The sequence below is a fragment of the Melanotaenia boesemani genome, chromosome 16, assembly GCF_017639745.1.
Source record: "Melanotaenia boesemani isolate fMelBoe1 chromosome 16, fMelBoe1.pri, whole genome shotgun sequence".
NCBI lineage: Eukaryota > Metazoa > Chordata > Actinopteri > Atheriniformes > Melanotaeniidae > Melanotaenia > Melanotaenia boesemani.
The window spans coordinates 33,922,078-33,940,769 of record NC_055697.1 but is presented as its reverse complement, the minus strand read 5'-3'; the positions used below and the strand labels follow the sequence as shown (position 1 = coordinate 33,940,769).

The following is an 18,692-nucleotide window of genomic DNA, read 5'->3' as shown; positions in this document are numbered from 1 at the left end:
ACATGGTTGAAGCTTTGCCGGAGATGGGAGCTGAAACTCTTTCTGACAGGGGACTCTGCCAGACGTTCCCAGCAGAGCCTCACAACACGTTTGGGTCTGCCAGGCCTGACCGGCATCCTCCCCCACCATCTGAGCCAACTCACCACCAGGTGGTGATCAGTTGACAGCTCCGCCCCTCTCTTCACCCGAGTGTCCAGAACATGTGGCCACAAGTCCGACGACACGACTACAAAGTCGATCATCGAACTGCGGCCTAGCGTGTCCTGGTGCCAAGTGCACATGTGGACACTCTTATGTCTGAACAAGGTGTTCGTTATGGACAGTCCATGATGAGCACAGAAGTCAACAACAAAACACCACTTGGATTCAGATCAGGGGGGCCGTTCCTCCCAATCACGCCCCTCCAGGTCTCACTGTCATTGCCCACGTGAGCATTGAAGTCCCCCAGCAGAACGAGGGAGTCCCTGGAAGGAGTGCTCTCCAACACCCCCAAGGACTCCAAAAAGGGTGGGTACTCTGAACTGCTGTTTGGTGAATAAGCACAAACACTCAGGACCCATCCCCCCACCCGAAGGTGGAGGGAGGCTACCCTTTCGTCCACCAGGGTAAACCCCAACATACAGGCGCCAAGTCAGGGGGAAATGAGCATGCCTACACCTCCTTGGCGCCTCTCACCGGGAGCAACTCCAGAATGGAAGAGGGTCCTGTCCGGCCCCTTTTCCACCAAAGATGAACCGGTGCTGGTTTGGTGTTGGTTCTAGAGCTGGTGCTTCCAAGGACCTGCTTGGTTTTCCAGACCCAGCCAAGTTGGTGCGTCATTACGTCATCTAAAACACAACTGAATGAAACTTTGTTTTGTGAGACAGGTGCAGATTATATAAGATTCTCTTCTTTCTTCTCCTTTTCATTCAGGTGTTTGAAAATTTTGTTGTATTGATTTTGTTCTTTTTAAGGATTAAATAAATAATTTATATAAAAAAATAAATAAAAACTATGAAAAGTAGTGTTACTTATAGTCCAGAAAATGTAGTAATTAATAGATATAGAACTTATTATTCAATAAATCTTAACTTTATGTAGAACATTTTTATACCATTAAAATGTGACCACCATATATTTTATCAATAATAAACTTTATTTCTTTTACATTGTCTACTCAAATCCCTCTTATAGTCATGACATTTTAATGTTTGCTCCTCTTTTCTTAAATATCTTGAAATATGTTTTATTAAGAGTTCAGGATCATTTATTTATATTAAACAACCTGTTTCCAATCTGCAAACAAAACATATTTGAACAGTTTTCACTGGTTGACAATGTGATTGACCTAAAATCTTTATTGATATTAGAGTACTGACCCCTGAGGTGCCCACCAGTTATAGTCCACTTATCTTATTTCATGTAGTATTTATTTGACCAAACTGTTCTTTAAATAACAGTAATCTGATTCCATATTTATTATAGTGTCTCGTGCTTATTTAAGATTAAACATGCTGATTAAATAACGTTTATCTGTGGCAGGAGATATTCCAGAAACACTGGAATCAGTTTCATGCTTGAATGAACTGTCTACTGTGGAAACAGTTAATAGAACCAGGTGTGACCTGTGTAGACATGTGCATGAATGACGGTGATCTCTGTGTGTGTGTGTGTGCGTGCTGCAGGTATGCGTGCAGTCTGGTATATTACGGCCTGACTCTGGGGGCCAGCGAGACGACCGGTAGCCGCTACGTTAACGTGTCCATGTACGGGCTGGTGGAGCTGCCAGCGTACCCTCTATGCATCTACTTCATCAACAAACACTGGTCAGAGCACACACAACACACACTCTGTAACCCACCTTTATTTATACAACACTGTTATCACACCTCAGTGTTTTACAGAAAGAAGCACAGATCAATATTAAAGCAAATCTCTAAAAATCATAAATACTGAGGCCGAGGCTACGGAGGCTAGAGACAGACTAGAGCGGCCCAGAGACCCGGGCCATCAGCCGTAATTCCTGAGCATGAACCCAAGCAACCCCACTATAAAGACAACCCCAGACCCACCCAGAGGGCGGCAGAGGAAGGCCCCAGCCAGAGCCCCCTGCAGTCATAGGGTACGGGCCCCAGCGGGCCAAGATCAGCAGTCACTGACCCTGCCAGGCACCTGGCTTTGGCCATTCAGGACGGCCAGAGTGAAGGGCCCCGAGCCCCAAAGGCCCCTATCCCTCCCTGGTGGCGACCAGGAAACAGTAGTTTCTGGTCTGTAGTTTAATTAACTGTCATGTTACAACTGTTACTCTCTACTGCTGAGTTTTTATCTGTGTGTGTTGCTGCTAAGGGCTGGAAGAAGGAAAAGCATGGCCAGTTTCCTGTGTCTTGCTGGCTCCGCCTGCCTCTGCACCATGTTCGTCCCTGAAAACACAGGTAAACACATTGCTACCAGTTACCTGCTACCAGTTACCTGCTACCTGTCATCTGCTACCTGTCATCTTCTGCCGTTTAAATGCTACCTGCTATCCTTTATCTGCTACATGTTATCCTCTATCTGTGACCTGCTACCTGTTATCTGCTACCTGCCATCCTTTATTTGCTACCTGCTACCTGTTATCCACTATCCGCTACCTGCTATCCTTTACCTGCTATCTGCTATCCTTTACCTGCTATCTGCTATCCTTTACCTGCTATCTTTTACCTGCTTCCTGCTGTCCTCTACCTGTGACCTGCTACCTGTTATCTGCTACCTGCTATCCTCTACCTGTGACCTGCTACCTGTTATCTGCTACCTGCTATCCTCTACCTGTGACCTGCTACCTGTTATCTGCTACCTGCTATCCTTTATCTGCTACCTGCCATCCTTTATTTGCTACCTTCTACCTGTTAGCCACTATCCGCTACCTGCTATCCTTTACCTGCTATCCTTTATCTGCCACCTGCTATCCTTTATCTGCTCCCATCTATCCTTTAACAGCTAACTGCTACCTGCTATTTGCTATCCTCTACATGCTACCAGCTATCTGTTATCCTCTATCTGCTACCCGCTACCTGCTTCCTACTACCTGCTATCTGCTACCAGCTATCTGTTATCCTCTATTGCCTACCTGCTACCCTTTACCTGCTACCTGCTATCTTCTGTAATCTTCTTCCTGTTTTCTGTTACCATTTGAGGAAGTGGAGGGATGACTGAGAGCAGAGCGGAGATGAGAAAGCAGCCAGTCCTCATTTGGGTTTTGATGATTTCTTTAAACAGACTTTTTTTACAACCGAGAAAAGTTGAATCCTCCATCTTTGTTTCTTACATCTTATTTGGAGGTTGTTGATAAATGATTTAATCAACAACAATAATAATTAAAGCCGCAAGCGGCATCCATCGGGTCCGGGCTTCCTGGACCCCGCCACCCGATGCTAATATGTTGCCATGACAACAGGTGGTGTAATGCGTTAAGGACCCAACATGTATGAATCGTGTCAAGTTTGATGCAGTTCCCATGTGTTCCTATGGCGATATGAGCAAACTGTGTTTCATGGCGAGAAGGCCTTTTTTCATGGTTGCCACGGTAACACGCTTTCTCCTATTAGAAAGATTTGAATAGCGTTTGGTCCCCAACTTGTCAGGAAGCTTCCCACCAAGTTTGGAGTCAGTCGCACGAATCCCCTCAAACTAGTTCGTTCAAATAAGATGCGTACAAGGTGGAACAAATCGCAGTGAAATCCAAGATGGCGGGCACCCCGTTGCCATGGCAGCAGGTGTTCGATTGACTTCTTTGCTGGACTTGGGGTGTTACAGGTATGAATACTGTGAACTTTGGTGCAGATCCCATGTATTTCTATGGAGATATGAGCAAACCGTGTTTCATGGCGAGAAGGTCATTTTCCGTCGGTTGCCGCAGTAACATGCTTTCTGCTATTAGAAAGATTTGAATAGCGTTTGGTCCCCAACTTGTCAGGGAGCTTCCCACCAAGTTTGGAGTCAATGGCACGAATCCCCTCAGACTAGTTTGTTCAAATACAATGTGTGTAAAGTGCAAAAAAGGGCCAAAAAATGGCTGCACACGCCAAGATGGCGGGCACGCCGTTGCCATGGCAACAGGTGTTTAATTGACTTTTTTGCTCGACTTGGGGTGTTACACGTGTGTGCCGAGTTTCGTCTTCATACGTCGAAGTAGACTGTCGGTTCCCCATTCATTTGGGCATTTTTTTGGTGTCTAGGTGGCGCTGTTGAGCCAATTTTGCATTGAAGTGTATGCGAACCTTAGAATATTGCAATTTTCGCCGGGCTTGATGTGTGTGCCAAATTTCACAACTTTTCATGGGTGTTTAGGGGGTCATATTTGGGGTCGAAGCTCTTAGGAGGAGGAGAAGGAGAATTAAAGCCGCAAGCGGCATCCATCGGGTCCGAGCTGCCTGGACCCCGCCACCCGATGTCGCCATGACAACAGGTGGTGTAATGCGTTAAGGACCCAACCTGTATGAATCATGTCAATTTTGGTGCAGTTCCCATGTATTCCTATGGAGATATGAGCAAACCGTGTTTAATGGCGAGGAGGCTTTTTCCGTCGGTTGCCACGGTTACAGGCTTTTTCCTATTAGAAAGATTTGAGGAGCGTCTGGTCCCCAACTTGTCAGGAAGCTTCCCACCAAGTTTGGAGTCAGTCGCACGAATTCCCTCAGACTAGTTCGTTCAAATGGCAGAGAAAACCAAGATGGGGGTCACCCAGTTGCCATGGCAACAGGTGTTCGATTGACTTCTTTGCTGGACTTGGGGTGTCACACGTATGAATACTGTCAAGTTTGGTGCAGATCGCACGCATTTCTATGGAGATATGAGCAAACCGTGTTTCATGGCGAGGTCATTTTCCATCGGTTGCCACGGTAACACGCTTTCTGCTATTAGAAAGATTTGAGGAGCGTTTGGTCCCCAACTTGTCAGGAAGCTTCCCACCAAGTTTGGAGTCAGTCGCACGAATCCCCTCAGACTAGTTCGCTCAAATGGCAGAGAAAACCAAGATGGCGGTCACCCAGTTGCCATGGCAACAGGTGTTCGATTGACTTCTTTGCTGGACTTGGGGTGTCACACGTATGAATACTGTCAAGTTTGGTGCAGATCGCACGTATTTCTATGGAGATATGAGCAAACCGTGTTTCATGGCGAGAAGGCGTTTTTCCGTCGGTTGCCACGGTAACATGCTTTCTGCTATTAGAAAGATTTGAGGAGCGTTTGGTCCCCAACTTGTCAGGAAGCTTCCCACCAAGTTTGGAGTCAGTCGCACGAATCCCCTCAGACTAGTTCGTTCAAATACGATGTGTGTAAAGTGCAAAAAATGGCAGAAAAATGGCCGCACACGCCAAGATGGCGGGCGCCCCGTTGCCATGGCGACAGGTGTTACTTTGAGTTTTTTGGTCAACTCGGGGTGGTGCACGTGTGTGCCGAGTTTCGTCTTCCTACGTTGAAGTAGACTTCCGGGGCCCCATTCATGTGGTGATTTTTGGTGACTCTAGGTGGCGCTGTTGAGCCAATTTTGCATTGAAGTGTATGCGGACCTTATAATATCCGAGTTACACCGGACGTGACGTCTGTGCCAAGTTTCACAACTTTTCATGGGTGTTTAGGGGGTCAAATGTGGCGTCGAAATGCTTAGAAGTATAATAAACATTTCAGGAACAATAGGGCCTTGCCATACTTTGTATGGCTCGGACCCTAATAAACATTTCAACTACAATAGGGTCCTTCCATACTTCGTATGGCTCGGACCCTAATAAACATTTCAACTACAATAGGGTCTCGCCATACTTTGTATGGCTCGGACCCTAACAAGCGGCATCTATCGGGTCCGAGCTGCCTGGACCCCGCCACCCGATGTCGCCATGACAACAGGTGGTGTAATGCGTTAAGGACCCAACCTGTATGAATCATGTCAATTTTGGTGCAGTTCCCATGTATTCCTATGGAGATATGAGCAAACCGTGTTTAATGGCGAGGAGGCTTTTTCCGTCGGTTGCCACGGTTACAGGCTTTTTCCTATTAGAAAGATTTGAGGAGCGTCTGGTCCCCAACTTGTCAGGAAGCTTCCCACCAAGTTTGGAGTCAGTCGCACGAATTCCCTCAGACTAGTTCGTTCAAATGGCAGAGAAAACCAAGATGGGGGTCACCCAGTTGCCATGGCAACAGGTGTTCGATTGACTTCTTTGCTGGACTTGGGGTGTCACACGTATGAATACTGTCAAGTTTGGTGCAGATCGCACGCATTTCTATGGAGATATGAGCAAACCGTGTTTCATGGCGAGGTCATTTTCCATCGGTTGCCACGGTAACACGCTTTCTGCTATTAGAAAGATTTGAGGAGCGTTTGGTCCCCAACTTGTCAGGAAGCTTCCCACCAAGTTTGGAGTCAGTCGCACGAATCCCCTCAGACTAGTTCGCTCAAATGGCAGAGAAAACCAAGATGGCGGTCACCCAGTTGCCATGGCAACAGGTGTTCGATTGACTTCTTTGCTGGACTTGGGGTGTCACACGTATGAATACTGTCAAGTTTGGTGCAGATCGCACGTATTTCTATGGAGATATGAGCAAACCGTGTTTCATGGCGAGAAGGCGTTTTTCCGTCGGTTGCCACGGTAACATGCTTTCTGCTATTAGAAAGATTTGAGGAGCGTTTGGTCCCCAACTTGTCAGGAAGCTTCCCACCAAGTTTGGAGTCAGTCGCACGAATCCCCTCAGACTAGTTCGTTCAAATACGATGTGTGTAAAGTGCAAAAAATGGCAGAAAAATGGCCGCACACGCCAAGATGGCGGGCGCCCCGTTGCCATGGCGACAGGTGTTACTTTGAGTTTTTTGGTCAACTCGGGGTGGTGCACGTGTGTGCCGAGTTTCGTCTTCCTACGTTGAAGTAGACTTCCGGGGCCCCATTCATGTGGTGATTTTTGGTGACTCTAGGTGGCGCTGTTGAGCCAATTTTGCATTGAAGTGTATGCGGACCTTATAATATCCGAGTTACACCGGACGTGACGTCTGTGCCAAGTTTCACAACTTTTCATGGGTGTTTAGGGGGTCAAATGTGGCGTCGAAATGCTTAGAAGTATAATAAACATTTCAGGAACAATAGGGCCTTGCCATACTTTGTATGGCTCGGACCCTAATAAACATTTCAACTACAATAGGGTCCTTCCATACTTCGTATGGCTCGGACCCTAATAAACATTTCAACTACAATAGGGTCTCGCCATACTTTGTATGGCTCGGACCCTAACAAGCGGCATCTATCGGGTCCGAGCTGCCTGGACCCCGCCACCCGATGTCGCCATACCAACAGGTGGTGTAATGCGTTAAGGAACGAACGTGTATGAATCCTGTCAAGTTTGGTGCAGTTCCTATTTATTCCTGTGGAGATCTGAGCAAACTGTGTTTCATGGCGAGAAAGCGTTTTTTCGTCGGTTGCCACGGTTACATGCTTTTTCCTATTAGAAAGATTTGAAGAGCGTTTGGTCCCCAACTTGTCAGGAAGCTTCCCACCAAGTTTGGAGTCGGTCGCACAAATCCCCTCAGACTAGTTCGTTCAAATGGCAGTGAAATCCAAGATGGCGGGCATGCCGTTGTCATGGCAACAGGTGTTCGATTGACTTCTTTCCTGGACTTGGGGTGTTACACGTATGAATACTGTCAAGTTTGGTGCAGTTCCCATGTATTCCTATGGAGATATGAGCAAACCGTGTTTCATGGCGAGGGCATTTTTCCGTCGGTTGCCACGGTTACAGGCTTTTTCCTATTAGAAAGATTTGAATAGCGTTTGGTCCCCAACTTGTCAGTAACATTCCCACCAAGTTTGGAGTCTGTCGCACGAATCCCCTCAGACTAGTTTGTTGAAATGGCAGTGAAATCCAAGATGGCGGGCACCCAGTTGCCATGGCAACAGGTGTTTGATTGACTACTTTGCTGGACTTGGGGTGTCACAGGTATGAATACTGTCAAGTTTGGTGCAGATCCCATTTATTTCTATGGAGATATGAGCAAACCGTGTTTCATGGCGAGAAGGCGTTTTTCCGTCGGTTGCCATGGTAACACGCTTTCTGCTATTAGAAAGATTTGAACAGCGTTTGGTCCCCAACTTGTCAGGAAGCTTCCCACCAAGTTTGGAGTCAGTCGCACGAATCCCCTCAGACTAGTTCGTTCAAATACGATGTGTGTAAAGTGCAAAAAATGGCAAAAAAATGGCCGCACCCGCCAAGATGGCGGGCACCCCGTTGCCATGGCAACAGGTGTTACATTGACTTTTTTGCTCGGCTCGAGGTGTTACACGTGTGTGCCGAGTTTCGTCTTCCTACGTCGAAGTAGACGTTCGGGACCCCATTCATTAGGGGTATTTTTGGGGTGTCTAGGTGGCGCTGTTGAGCCAATTTTGCATTAAAAGGAATGCGGACCTTATAATATCCGAGTTACGCCGGGCTTAACGTGTGTGCCAAGTTTCACAACTTTTCATGGGTGTTTAGGGGGTCAAATTTGGGATCGAAACGCTTAGAAGAAGAAAAATAAACATTACAACCACAATAGGGTCCTTCCATACTTCGTATGGCTCGGACCCTAATTAAAGCCGCAAGCGGCATCCATCGGGTCCAAGCGTCCTGGACCCCGCCACCCCATCTTGCCATGACAACAGGTGGTGTAATGCATTAAGGACCCAACGTGTATGAATCCTGTGAAGTTTGGTGCAGTTCCCATGTGTTCCTATGGAGATATGAGCAAACTGTGTTTCATGGCGAGAAGGCCTTTTTTCATGGTTGCCACGGTAACACGCTTTCTCCTATTAGAAAGATTTGAATAGCGTTTGGTCCCCAACTTGTCAGGAAGGTCCCCACCAAGTTTGGAGTCGGTCTCACGAATCCCCTCAGACTAGTTCGTTCAAATACGATGTGTATAAAGTGAAAAAAACGCAAAAAAAATGGACGTACACGCCAAGATGGCGGGTGCCCCGTTGCCATGGCAACAGGTGTTAGATTGACTTTTTTGCTCGACTCAGGGTGTTACACGTCTGTGCCGAGTTTCGTGTTCCTACGTCGAAGTAGACTTTTGGGACCCCATTCATTTGGGGATTTTTGGAGTGTCTAGGTGGCGCTGTTGAGCCAATTTTGCATTGACAAGTATGCGGACCTTAGAATATCTGAGTTACGCCGGGCTTGACGTGTGTGCCAAAATTCACAACTTTTCATGGGTGTTTAGGGGGTCAAATTTGGCCTTGAAGCGCTTAGAAAAATAAACATTTCAACCACAATAGGGTCCTTCCATACTTCGTATGGCTCCTAATAATAATGGACTAGATTACTGTAGCACCTTTCATGCCACCCAAAGAGCTTTAGATTGTATTTGTTATGCCGTCACTCCCCATTCATTCCTGGTGATGCTGAGCTACAGTGTAGCCTGGGGCAGACTGACCAGTCCACGCCTACGGCCAATCCAACCCCCACCGAACGTTCACCCACATTCATACACCTGCCCAAGGACACAACAGCAGATGAATGGGGGAGTAGGAATCCAACCGCCTTTATTATAGTGGCCGTTCCTATTATTGGACGACCCGCCCTATCACCTGAACAGCTGTTCTGGTGGTCAGAGCTGCAGGTTTTCTCTGCTGAGGGTCAGTGTGGGTGTAAACCTCAGGATGAAGATGTGTGATAATACTTCAACATCGACAGGTGGTCCTGCGAACAAAGTTAATTTGTCTGTTTTATTTCTGATCAAAGGGACTTTGCTGAGTGTGACGTCTTTGGCTCTTTTGGGGAAACTGATGGTCAGTGCAGCGTTCAACATTGCCTACGTCTACTCATCAGAACTCTACCCCACAGTGATCAGGTGAGCTGCACCTGCAGTCTGCATGTCCAGCTGTGTTACTGCGCTTGGTGTGGACTCATGTTGAGGCGTTTGTGTTGCAGGAACGCCGGGCTGGGAGTTTGTTCCATGTCCTGCAGAGTTGGAGGAATCCTTGCACCATTCGTTCCTTCGATGGTAAGAGAAGCCAGAAGGAGGGAAGATGATCTCAGCTTCAGTTTGATGTTTAGAATTAGAAGCTTTGGTGTCATTGTACAGCCGTATTTGTGGGCGGGGGTTAAAAAGACGTAAACAGCTGGTCTACATGCAGGGAGACATCACTGAGGAGAGATCGAGGTGTTAGTCCATCTCATGATGTAACTGCTATCTGATCAAGGTAATCAGATTATGTTGTCTATATGATCACTGGAATAATCTGATAAAAATCAGGTAAATCAGATCTTTGGTTTGGACGGGAGCCGAGTAAGAGAGAAGCTTTGCTACCTGGACTTGGTTATTATTATTAGATTCCAGAAAATCTTGGGACAGATTGCAGAGAAACATCTGGAGAAGTTGTTTTCTAGTTCTGGAAATGTCTGTGTTCATGTTAAAGACTCAACAATGTCTTCAGGTTAAAGTGAAGGTGTCCTGGAAGCCTGATTTGGTGGCATTCCTTGTGTTTGTGTTGCAGCGAGCCCTCCACGCCTCCATGCCCTTCACCGTGTTCTGCCTCAGCGGGCTCTCTGCCGGCTGTCTGGGCCTCCTGCTGCCTGAAACCCTCAACAGACCTGCAGCAGAAACTCTGGAGGAGCTGAGCAGCCCCGTCCACAGCCGTGTGCTGGAGAGCAAGGTGACCGACACCCGCTGCTATGTTCACTTAAACCCAGTCACAGCAGGCCGTCGTCATGGAGACCAGAGTTAATATGCAGGAAGCTGAAGCTGGAAAACCGAATCATTCCTGCTGTTTCGTTAAATGAGGATCTGATGAGAACCCTCATTTATCCACATTTCATTCCTAGGATTACTTTACTCATTCCTAGGACTACTTTACCATTCCTAGGATTACTTTACTCATTACTAGGATTACTTTACTCATTCCTAGGACTACTTTACCATTCCTAGGATTACTTTACCATTCCTAGGATTACTTTACTCATTACTGGGATTACTTTACTCATTCCTAGGATTACTTTACTCATTACTAGGATTACTTTACTCATGTCTGTGTTTTCTTTATCTTCAGCCTCTTCTGTATGAAGACAGCAGGAAACCAAACGTCCAGTAAAGTCTTCATCCTTCGTTCCGACGGGACCGTTCCCTTTAATGAACTCAGAGGACTGATCTCCGGGCTTCCCGTCGTGTTTGTGACGTTCCAAACGGAGTCAGAGTTTTTTCTGGAGTCCGACTTGAAGAACGGATTGATTTACATTCCAGAGATTTTCGTAAAGGACCAAAAATCTTCACTTTTCCAGCAGCTGAACGGATGAGTGAAAATACATGGCTGCTGGTTCTGAATGATACCTTTCCAGGATTACAGGTTCCTAAGATTCCAGGTTTCCAGGTTCCTTGGATCCCAGGTTTCCAGCATTCCAGGTTACCAGGACTTCAGGTTGCCAGGATTCCAGGTGTGGTCCGTTCTGTCTGACCTGGAGCTCGATGGGCTCTTCTTGGTTTCATTCATCTTTCAGACGTCACTTTAAACGTTCATGTTTTTGGAAGAAATGAGGTGGTGGTCCGGGTCCAGGTCCAGGTCCGGGTCCTTGTCCTGATCTTGGGTTGTCCTGTAGGTAACCTGAACGCCTTACGGCTGCTGCTCTTCATTCTGTCGCAACCTCTTCAACCTGAGTGGTCTTTCAGCGGTCATTTCCATGGTTACGGATGGGAACTTTAAATCCAACTCGCTCCTGTCGATGGTGGATAAATGTTCTGAGGGTCTGATGTGAGTTTCTGACAGAGAAAGTTGTTTTCTGATTAAATCAAAGTGAAATTATAATAAAGTTCTGTTGGTTGTGCAGCTGGAAGTTCAGGCTTTATTTTCTGTTTCTGGCTGAATGAGCAGAAATCATAGAAGCTGATGTTTATTTTCTTTCAGGGTTTTTATTTGTTTTTGTTAAATATTACCTGTAAAATAAAAAGACGCAGGTCACTGTTGCATAAATGCAGTAACTGAATGTAAAGCTGATGGTAGCAGGTGAGTCTTGGTCCTCGCTGAAGGACGGACAGACGGGGGACGTGGACTGATGTCCCTGCTGTCAGACTTTCTGTGTTCTTATCTCGGCGCTCCAGAGCTGGTTGAAAGAATTATTGTTGCCCAAAGCTGCCGAGTTTTGTTTTGTTCTTGGATTTTAAGGCTTTGACCCAGAAAAGATCCGTTGTGCTGTTTTCATTTTTTAAATTTGCACCTTTTATCCTGAAGACAAAAGAAAACAATTATAAATTTAATATTAATATAATATAATATAATATATAAAAAATTCATTCTTTTGTTTTACTTTGGACTACTCGCCTTCTATTTAATGTCTGTATTTGTCTGTAAGTGGTATTATAACCCTCAGGATGCAACCTGGACACATCATTGAAGGACCTGGCGTCGTCTGGGGTGAACAGTCCCTTTCACCAGCTAGCCAAACTACGCCACTCGTCCTCCCTCTTAATCCAGAGCCACTGGATTCCTTTTCATCTTTTTAGTGGCCAGTTGTCTCTGCTTCCTACAGATTCTTAGAGTCCCAGGACCCGGTGTGAAGATCACCCTGAAGTCTGCCACCAAAGGTACATATTTGGCCTCCTCCATTCCGTCTTCCCAGAGGACAGTTGCAGCAGCACCACTTGCTTGGTTGCCTCAGACAACAGGACCATGTCCATGTGGGAACTTCAGCTGTCTTCAAAGTCAACCAGATGATTTGCTCCTGAAATGATGTGAAACTGAAACTGTGTATTGATGTTGGATAATGATGTGTATTTAAAAAGGCCATACTGTAAATCTTGATTCCATATTAGCTTATAAGACAGTAACACCGGGAAACTTCAGATGTTCTCACGTTGCAGAAGTCAACCAGGGATTATCTGAAACAATCTGGCCTTTAAAGGGTTAAACACGACACATAATTATTTCATTTTTATATTTTAGGATGAACTTGATTTAAAAGACTCATTTAAAGTTGGAAAATATTTTTCCAGTAGTTTTATAGGAAGGTGACATTTTCGTACTTAGGATTGAAAACGTTAGGATTTTAAAGAATCTCTTCAGGCTTAATTCAAAGTTGGGATCCGTTTAAATGACGACAAATCTCACTTCAAAGCGAACGTCATCCTGAAGCAGGAACGTCATAAGACTCCAGAGAGAATCTAATGAACTCAGAGCTTCTTCTAAAGCTTCTGACTCGTGTGACTACATGTTATTTTCAGTGGATAAAAACTGGATCTTTTCTTTTTTTTTTTTTTTTTTTAACTTGTCCTGTCCAGCATCATAGCAAGCAAAATGATCATCTAGTTGCTGTATTGTGCTGAACAAATTTGCTCTGCCAAGGGGAGGCCTATGGGTAAGGCTCCTCTTGATAATGTGATTATTTATTTATTTATTTACTTTGAATCACGGAATCTATGTAATCTTGCTGGACCTGACCGGAGGGGACAGAAAAAGATGGAAAATAGCAAAAAGAGCAAAAGGGAAAGAAGAAAGGAGACAAAAAGATCACAGACAGAAGGAAAACGACCCTTCAATCCACACCATCACCAGACAACAAACTGTTACACCTGTACATGAACACACCAGAAAATTTCCTACAACTTTTACAAAAACAGAAACACACACACAGAAAAAAACAAACAAAAAAAAAACAAAAAAAAAAACAGGGCTGCCAGTCATTAAGAGTTTTTAAAATAATAACCAAATCAAATCAAAAAGACATAACAGCGACCAGATACTAACTCACAAGAAAAATGCAAATTTTTTTTTTTTTTTTTATAATTATCGCTTAATATTAAAAACCCACTAGACAACTCAGTGACTGTCAGCATGCAGAGCATGAGAAACAAGGAGTGATCAGTGATGAAGAGCGGTGAGTGAGATCATGCAAATGCGACCACGCCTCCACGGAGGCCAGAGGCAGACCAGGGCCTGGGCCGGGCCCTCAGCAAAAGACCCGGAGCACCAACCCATGCCACCCCACCACAAAGACAACTCCAGCCCCACCCGAAGGGCGGCAGAGGAGAGCCCCAGCAAGAGCCCCCCACGGTCTTGGGGCACAGGTCCCAGTGGGCCAAGATCAGCAGCCGCCGGCCCCACCAGGGACCGGCCCACCCAGGGCAGCCCAAGCGAAGGGCCCAAAGGCCCCAGGAGCCCAGAGGCGGCCGCCCCACCCCCCAAAGGCAGAGGGCCCGCAACATGCCTAGGAGGACCAGGCCCCCCCAGACAGCCACCCGGCGTAGGCCAGCACACACCCCGATGTTCCAGCCGCACACCCCGGGAACCAGGGTGCTATCGGCCCCCTCCCCCCACTCCCCACCTACTCCAACCTCCACCCCATATAACCCCACACTCACACCCTCCCCCGTGCCGCACCCACAATCACTCACCACCACACAATCACGCCACACACAACCCTCCCACCATGCCCCGTGGGGGACACCCCAGGCGGACCAGCAGACAGCGAGCCCCAACCCCCATAGAGCCAGCAGCCCACCAGCGCAGCCACCCCGGGACCCGGCCTGGGGCAACCCCCCCCCCCCCCCCTGCCCGCCCCCAGCCACACACAGGAGGAGCAGGGGTGTAAGAGGTCCCCAATACCCTCTCCCTCCCCGCTCCTGACTGTTTATGTAGTGTGTGTTGTGTGCAATCAAAATTGAGGGGCAGTGACTGCAATGAGCCGCGAGCCGGGCCACCTAAGTGGCCCCGCCCGCCATGCACCGCATGCCATGCCCCCCAGGTGTTTGTTTGTGTGTTGTGTTTCTTGTGTTTTGGTGTCTCGTTGCAATTAAAACTGAGAGGCGAGCAGCCACGGGGTGCATCCAAGGAGACCACTGAATGGTCTCCTCCGTTCCACCCCGCGTGGCTCCACGCCTCCCAACTCCCTACGTGTGTGTGTGTGAGACAGAGAGAGCGGGAAGTAAGAGGGGTCCGGGGATGTACGTCCAGAGGGAAGCAAACTTCCCTCTGGATGATGAGCCTTTAGTGGCATTAGGCACCCCTGCTCCCCAGGAGGCCCCCCAGGGCAAGACAGGCCAGGAGAGGCCGACCCCACGACCGGGCCATTCAGGGACCGCAGCCAGTGAGCCGCCACCCACCCCAGAAAGTTCCCACCCTCCCACACCCCTAAAGGGGAATGAGAGGATGGGGACAGCGGCAGACCCACGGCCCACCACCCCCAGGCCCGCCCAAACCCCCCCCCCACCAGTGCACTTAACCCCGAAACACATGCACACACCTATTTCCTTGCACACTCCCACTCATCATAACTCACATATGCCCTCTCAGCCCCACCCAAAAAATGTAAACACTCGCACAGCATCCAACCCTCCCACTCTCACTCCCCAGACACACCCCCACTCATCCTAACACATGCATACGCACGCACACAAACATACCCCCCATTCACACACACATCCAAAGTATAGACACACACACACAACACACAAGCATCCCTGTCTCACACCCCAGCACCTCCCCCTATAATCCCCCGAATCCCACTCAGCCCTCCTTCAAACCCCTACACCCCCCCTGCCCCCGGGCCATACCCTGGATCTTTTCTTCAGAATCTGTTCAGTAAACACTAAAACTTGGACGTTGTGCTGATGCTGTATGTTGTTACTGATGCAAAACAATCGGTTTTAATTCCACATTTTATTACTGATCAGACTGATCAGATTCACATCGTTTCCTGGTTTTATTCTGAGCCTTTGGTGTCGCCGTTTCCCGTTTTAGATTTTGTGCATATGCGTGGGTCAGAGTTGCCGTGGAGGCAGGAACATTTTCCCATCAAGTCTGGTTTTATAAATCCCAAAAGTGGACTATATTTGGCGTACGCCGGTTTTTCCTACGACACCAGCTTTATAAACGAGGCTGCTGGTCTGGATGGAAGATGAGTCTATAGAGCACACCTGACTCAAATTAAATAGATCCAACAGCCTATAAGGATCTCCACAATGACTCGTTAGTTTAAGTCAGGTGTGTTGGGGCACGGAAATCTGGAAAACCTGCCGGATTGGTGCCCTCGAGGACCAACGTTGGCTACCCCTGCTATAGAGCAACGTCCAGGTCTCATCTCCCCTTAAATTAATCTGGACTAAAGCTCCTCTTCAGACTTTAAGCATAAAGCTGCATAACTAAATTTTTCTGAAACTTCTGGTTTGTCTCAGTTGTTTCTTGCAAAACCAAAAAGTGCAGCTGAGAGAAAATAAAAAGTTCTCTTGATCTGCTGTTAAATGTTTAAAAGGGTCCAGTTAGCTGACAAATCTGTGACAACCAACATGGCAGATCTGAACTCCAAAAAGATTCAACAGTTTTCTTCTGATAGTAGAAAATACTTCCAGCTGATCTGTGCAAAGCAGACGTCATGGACCCGGTCTGGAGAAGGAACCGGGCTGGTCCTCAGCTCCTGACAACATTTTACCAGGTAAAAGCCTGCGGCCCAGTTTGGGTTGGGACCCAACTGAGAAGCACAGCTTTAGATGGAGGATGTGCCGGTTCTCCTGTCGCTTCCGGTCCCTGAACTCATCCCATGGAAACATGAAGAGTAGGAGACGGTTACTGTGTCCTGCTGAAACAAACTGCTTTCTTGTTTTTCTTCTTGTTAGTAGTAAAACAGATTTTACCCACAAGAGGAACTTCAAGGTCCTTCACACACCCCTGAAAAAGAGTTCAGATCTGCACCAAAGACAGCAAAGTTCCTTTTTCATTAAACTCCATCGTTGTTAAAGAGTCGACCTACCAGCAGGATGTGTTATCAAAGCAGTTTTGGAGGAAAAGAGATTTATTCTTATAAAGAATGTGTTTATTCTTCCAGATGTAAAAGAACTTTAGTCTCTGAGGGGTCCATCTATAACACCAGGAAAGTAAAACCTATTTGTGGAAAGCAGAAAGTTTTATTGGGATTTTATCGACAGAATTGGAGAAGTAAAAAATTTAGGCCCCACATTTTGGAAAAATACAGAGAGGAAAGATTCCACATAGAGGTGGAGTTTGTAGGTTTGATTTTAACCAGTTTGTTTTAAAAGTGTTAAAGGTTGTAAAATCCGTTCTCATAGGTGATTTTTTATATGGTGAATACGGTTTTTAACAGGTGATCAATAGTTTAAGTGTCTGATTATCTATGAATAAAGATGAAGCAGTGTAAGTTAATCAGGATTACCTTCAGCTTTTCGGATCAACTCCCTACTGTTACGTTCGGTCCCTTTGGAGCCACCGAAGCGTTTCTTTTACCAGTTCAAGGCTCAACATTTTGACATTTGACTGGATTCTTGGTAATTATTATAACCTGGTATGTCACATTATTTTTAACTGGAATATTAGATAGTTATCTTTAATAATTCACACTTGTTGATATTTAGACACGGACCTGAAGCTTTGGACGTTGCTCTGAAGAGCTGCAGGAATCTGTTTTAGAATCTGGTTTCATCGTCTGCGACAGAGACGCAAATTGTACTGTTTCTTACCATATTACACTTTTTACATGGTACATTTTTACTCTTCATGCTTTCATTGACGTTAAAGGTTTCTTCTCTTCATATACATGCTCTGTTAAAAGTTCACTAGGGGGGTAAGATGACCTTCATCTGGTCCTTCCTCAGACCCTCAGACTGGTTCTGGTGGAGGCACAACTATGTGAGGTTGTTTTGATGAGTTGTGTGTCCACCCAACGTCTTCAGGAAGGAGATTCTTTCTACAGAAATGTAGAACTGTTGTTTTTCCTCGTGTCTCCCAGAGTCTCTCTCAATGTCACGAGAGTCGGGACGACCTCTCTCATTACTTTCAGGTAATTCTGTAGTCAGTACTTCTCCTGTAAGGGTTAGGGTTAGGGTACTTCTCCTGCAAGGGTTAGGGTTAGGGGACTTCTCCTGTAAGGGTTAGGGTTAGGGTACTTCTCCTGCAAGGGATAGGGTTAGGGGACTTCTCCTGTAAGGGTTAGGGGTTAGGGTACTTCCCCTGTAAGGGTTAGGGGTTGGGTACTTCTCCTGTAAGGGTTAGGGGTAGGGTACTTCCCCTGCAATAAACTTTCTATACTTTTACTAGTTCTAGACTCTCGGTAATTGTTCTACCACGTGAGACGGGGGTTGTTCTTTGCAGTTCTCCAGACGGCGTCTCTGCCGATGTTGAGATGAATCTTAAGATGGCTCCTCGTGGTCTCGGCTCATTCTCACGCTTTTTGCCCAGATGAGGCACAATGCCGACGTCGTCTGCTGGTCTTCTGTTTTTGTCCGGGATGAAAGTGGCAGATCCTGATTTTCTCATCCTTGAAAAGTTGGCTCCATTTTCAGTGGTTTCAACTCTTCTTGATGTCTTGAATCTCTTGGAAAGCGAAGTCCAGATTTTTTAAGACCTTCAGTTTTCATCTCTGTGGAATTGAACCGAGTGTTGCTGAGATGAGAGAACAGCGCCTGCATCTTGATTAGCATCTTTTCGTTTTCTTCCTGGGTGAGTAAGGCGTTTGGGAGCTGCAGCGTTTAATGGGTGTTCTCGGTAGAGACGGAGGGAAATCCTCCTGGTTGAAAGGTTCGGTTAGCATCGCTGTAGAATTAGCTCCTTTAGCATCGTCATGACCTCCCTGCATATGCTGTTCTGGGTTCTGCGGTTTGGTCTCTCTGGAGTTTCTCTTTCCGTGAGAACATTGAAATGCCAAGTTGTTCCTTGCTGAATTCTGGAAAAAAGTTGAGGATCAGAATCTTTAAAATGTTCCGTTTTCCACAAGAAAAGTAA

The 18,692-nt window shown here is 46.7% G+C and overlaps 1 protein-coding gene across 4 annotated transcripts in view; it reads left to right on the top strand.

Moving 5' to 3' along the window:
* Nucleotides 1-17,793, top strand: part of slc22a15 (solute carrier family 22 member 15) — a 29,123-nt gene extending 11,330 nt beyond the window's left edge. For 2 of the 4 annotated variants that reach the window (XM_042009891.1, XM_042009892.1), the window contains 6 exons: nucleotides 1,665-1,805; nucleotides 2,326-2,411; nucleotides 9,718-9,826; nucleotides 9,907-9,979; nucleotides 10,473-10,631; nucleotides 11,025-11,795. In XM_042009891.1, the coding sequence (XP_041865825.1) occupies nucleotides 1,665-1,805; nucleotides 2,326-2,411; nucleotides 9,718-9,826; nucleotides 9,907-9,979; nucleotides 10,473-10,631; nucleotides 11,025-11,066 (610 nt within the window). In that variant the 3' untranslated portion in view covers nucleotides 11,067-11,795. Of the gene's footprint in view, nucleotides 1-1,664; nucleotides 1,806-2,325; nucleotides 2,412-9,717; nucleotides 9,827-9,906; nucleotides 9,980-10,472; nucleotides 10,632-11,024; nucleotides 11,796-17,782 lie in introns of those variants that run through there. The other 2 variants (XR_006013147.1, XR_006013148.1) reach the window with 2 other exon arrangements.
* Nucleotides 17,794-18,692: the final 899 nt, after the last annotated feature.